Below are 2,500 nucleotides of genomic sequence, written 5' to 3'. Positions count from 1 at the left end.
GGGGGCCAGCCTAGGCTCGGCTGGGGCTTTCTTTGTTTACTACATTTGGCTTTGGCTTACTCATTTCATCTGTTAAAGGTGCAGTCCTTAATTATCATCCATTCCACTGTGTGTCAAATTCAGCCAAATTGCTGTTACTTCAGTGAGGCTGTGTGTTTGATCCGTATTCTCCTGAATAACCCCGGCGTCCTGTAGGAGTCATCTCAAGAACACCCAAAAGAATAGCCCCAGTGTCCTGTAGGAGTCATCCCAAAAGAATAGCCCCAGTGTCATCTCAAGAACACCCAAAAGAATAGCCCCTGTGTCCTGTAGGAGTCATCTCGAGAACACCCAAAAGAATAGCCCCGGTGTAGGAGTCATCTCGAGAACACCCAAAAGAATAGCCCCGGTGTCCTGTATGAGTCATCTCAAGAACACCCAAAAGAATAGCCCCTGTGTCATCTCAAGAACACCCAAAAGAATAGCCCCAGTGTAGGAGTCATCTCAAGAACACCCAAAAGAATAGCCCCAGTGTCATCTCAAGAACACCCAAAAGAATAGCCCCAGTGTCATCTCAAGAACACCCAAAAGAATAGCCCCAGTGTCATCTCGAGAACACCCAAAAGAATAGCCCCAGTGTCATCTCGAGAACACCCAAAAGAATAGCCCCGGCGTCCTGTAGGAGATCCCAAAAGCACGTCATGTCCCCGTCCTGCATGAGGAGTGATCGCCGCGCATGTTTCCCTTCAGAGTTACATCGTGTCTGTGGTCACATCTCAAGAACACCCGTAGCGCCACACACACACACACACACACACACACACACACACACACACACACACACACACACACACACACACACACACACACACACACACACCACATCTGTGGTCACATCTCAAGAACACCCGTAGCGCCACACACACACACACACACACACACACACACACACACACACACACACCACATCTGTGGTCACATCTGGACTAGATCCATGCCATTCCACAGCCACTCTCCTCCGCTACCTTTAAGAACAGTGTGTGTGTGTGTGTGTGTGTGTGTGTGTGTGTGTGTGTGTGTGTGAGAGAGAGATTAATAGTAGTGTGCTGGAAGCCTGTGTGATTCTTAATGGTAACATAATCTAAAGCCCTTAAGAAGTTGCTGTGGTTAGGCGTGGATAAAAAAGTGTTACTGCTGAAATAAAGGCGGAATGTTTCAGTGAAATAAATTGCTGCCTGTTTCCAATAATGCTGACCTGAGCGCTGTGGTCAGAACGCACGCTTTTAACTGTTGTGGAGATATTACAGCCTCAAACACACACACACACACACACACACACACACACACACACACACACAGACACACACACACACAGACCTGAGCGCTGTGGTCAGAACGCACGCTTTTAACTGTTGTAGAGATATTACAGCCTCAAACACACCACACACACACACACACACACACACACACACACACAAGCACACACACACACACACACACACACTGACCTGAGGGCTGTGGTCTGAGCGCACGCTTTTAACTGTTGTGGAGATATTACAGCCTCAAACACACACACACACACACACACACACACACACACACACACACACACACACACACACACACACAGACCTGAGCGCTGTGGTCAGAGCAGCCTCAAACACACAACGGCGTGTGCTGGGATTGGAAAAAGCCTGGCACACACACACACACACACACACACACACACACACGTGCACACACACACACACACACACACACACACACACACACACAGCCCTGCCGTAAGTTTCCAGCTAATAAATAAAGAAGTAAAAGTGAGCGAATGCGAGCAGGGTAGTATATTATTATTCACCACCTTTTTCTGTGGATTGGCACCAGCCCTGCTGCTTCACCATTTTAGATGAAAAATATGGACATGATTTAAAAGCTCGGGGTCTAGACGCCAGATCTACTACACCTAACCTCCCCACTACACCCCTGCACCCCTGCACCCCCCCCAGCACACACACACACACACACACACACACACACACAACCCCCACCCCCCACCCCCAACACACACACACACACACACACACACACACACACACACACACACACAACCCACCCCCCCCCCCCACACACACACACACACACACACACACACACACACACACACACACAACCCACCCCAGCCCCCCCACACACACACACACACACACACACACAACCCACCCCAGCCCCCCGACACACACACACACACACAACCCCCTCCCGTCCACCATACTTCGCCCACTCCCATTCAGCCCCCCCCCCCCTCCCCTCCTCGTCTGCTGCCCACGCATATAGTCTGGATGGAGTCATAATTTCTACCCGCAAACTCTATTAAGTTCTTATTGATCTGGCCATTACCGCTGATATGAATTCATTGCAGGAGCAGAAAAGTGCTGACCATTAACGGATTGGGCTAAATGACAAACGTAAAACACCATCAAGCACTTGGGCTGGCCACATCTCTTTGTGTTAGTATGTATGTGTA

At 49.7% G+C, this 2,500-nt stretch overlaps 1 protein-coding gene across 1 annotated transcript in view; it reads left to right on the top strand.

Annotated features, from left to right (window-relative positions):
* The window catches only part of LOC105899121 (partitioning defective 3 homolog B-like), a 248,893-nt gene that overhangs the window by 57,041 nt on the left and 189,352 nt on the right, over positions 1 to 2,500 (top strand). The window contains exon 7 of the mRNA XM_031577423.2: positions 313 to 388. Within this exon, the coding sequence (XP_031433283.2) occupies positions 313 to 388 (76 nt within the window). The remainder of the gene's footprint in view (positions 1 to 312; positions 389 to 2,500) is intronic.

The sequence above is a fragment of the Clupea harengus genome, chromosome 2 (genome assembly GCF_900700415.2).
Source record: "Clupea harengus chromosome 2, Ch_v2.0.2, whole genome shotgun sequence".
In the NCBI taxonomy this organism is placed as follows: domain Eukaryota; kingdom Metazoa; phylum Chordata; class Actinopteri; order Clupeiformes; family Clupeidae; genus Clupea; species Clupea harengus.
This window is presented reverse-complemented; position numbering and strand designations above follow the sequence as displayed.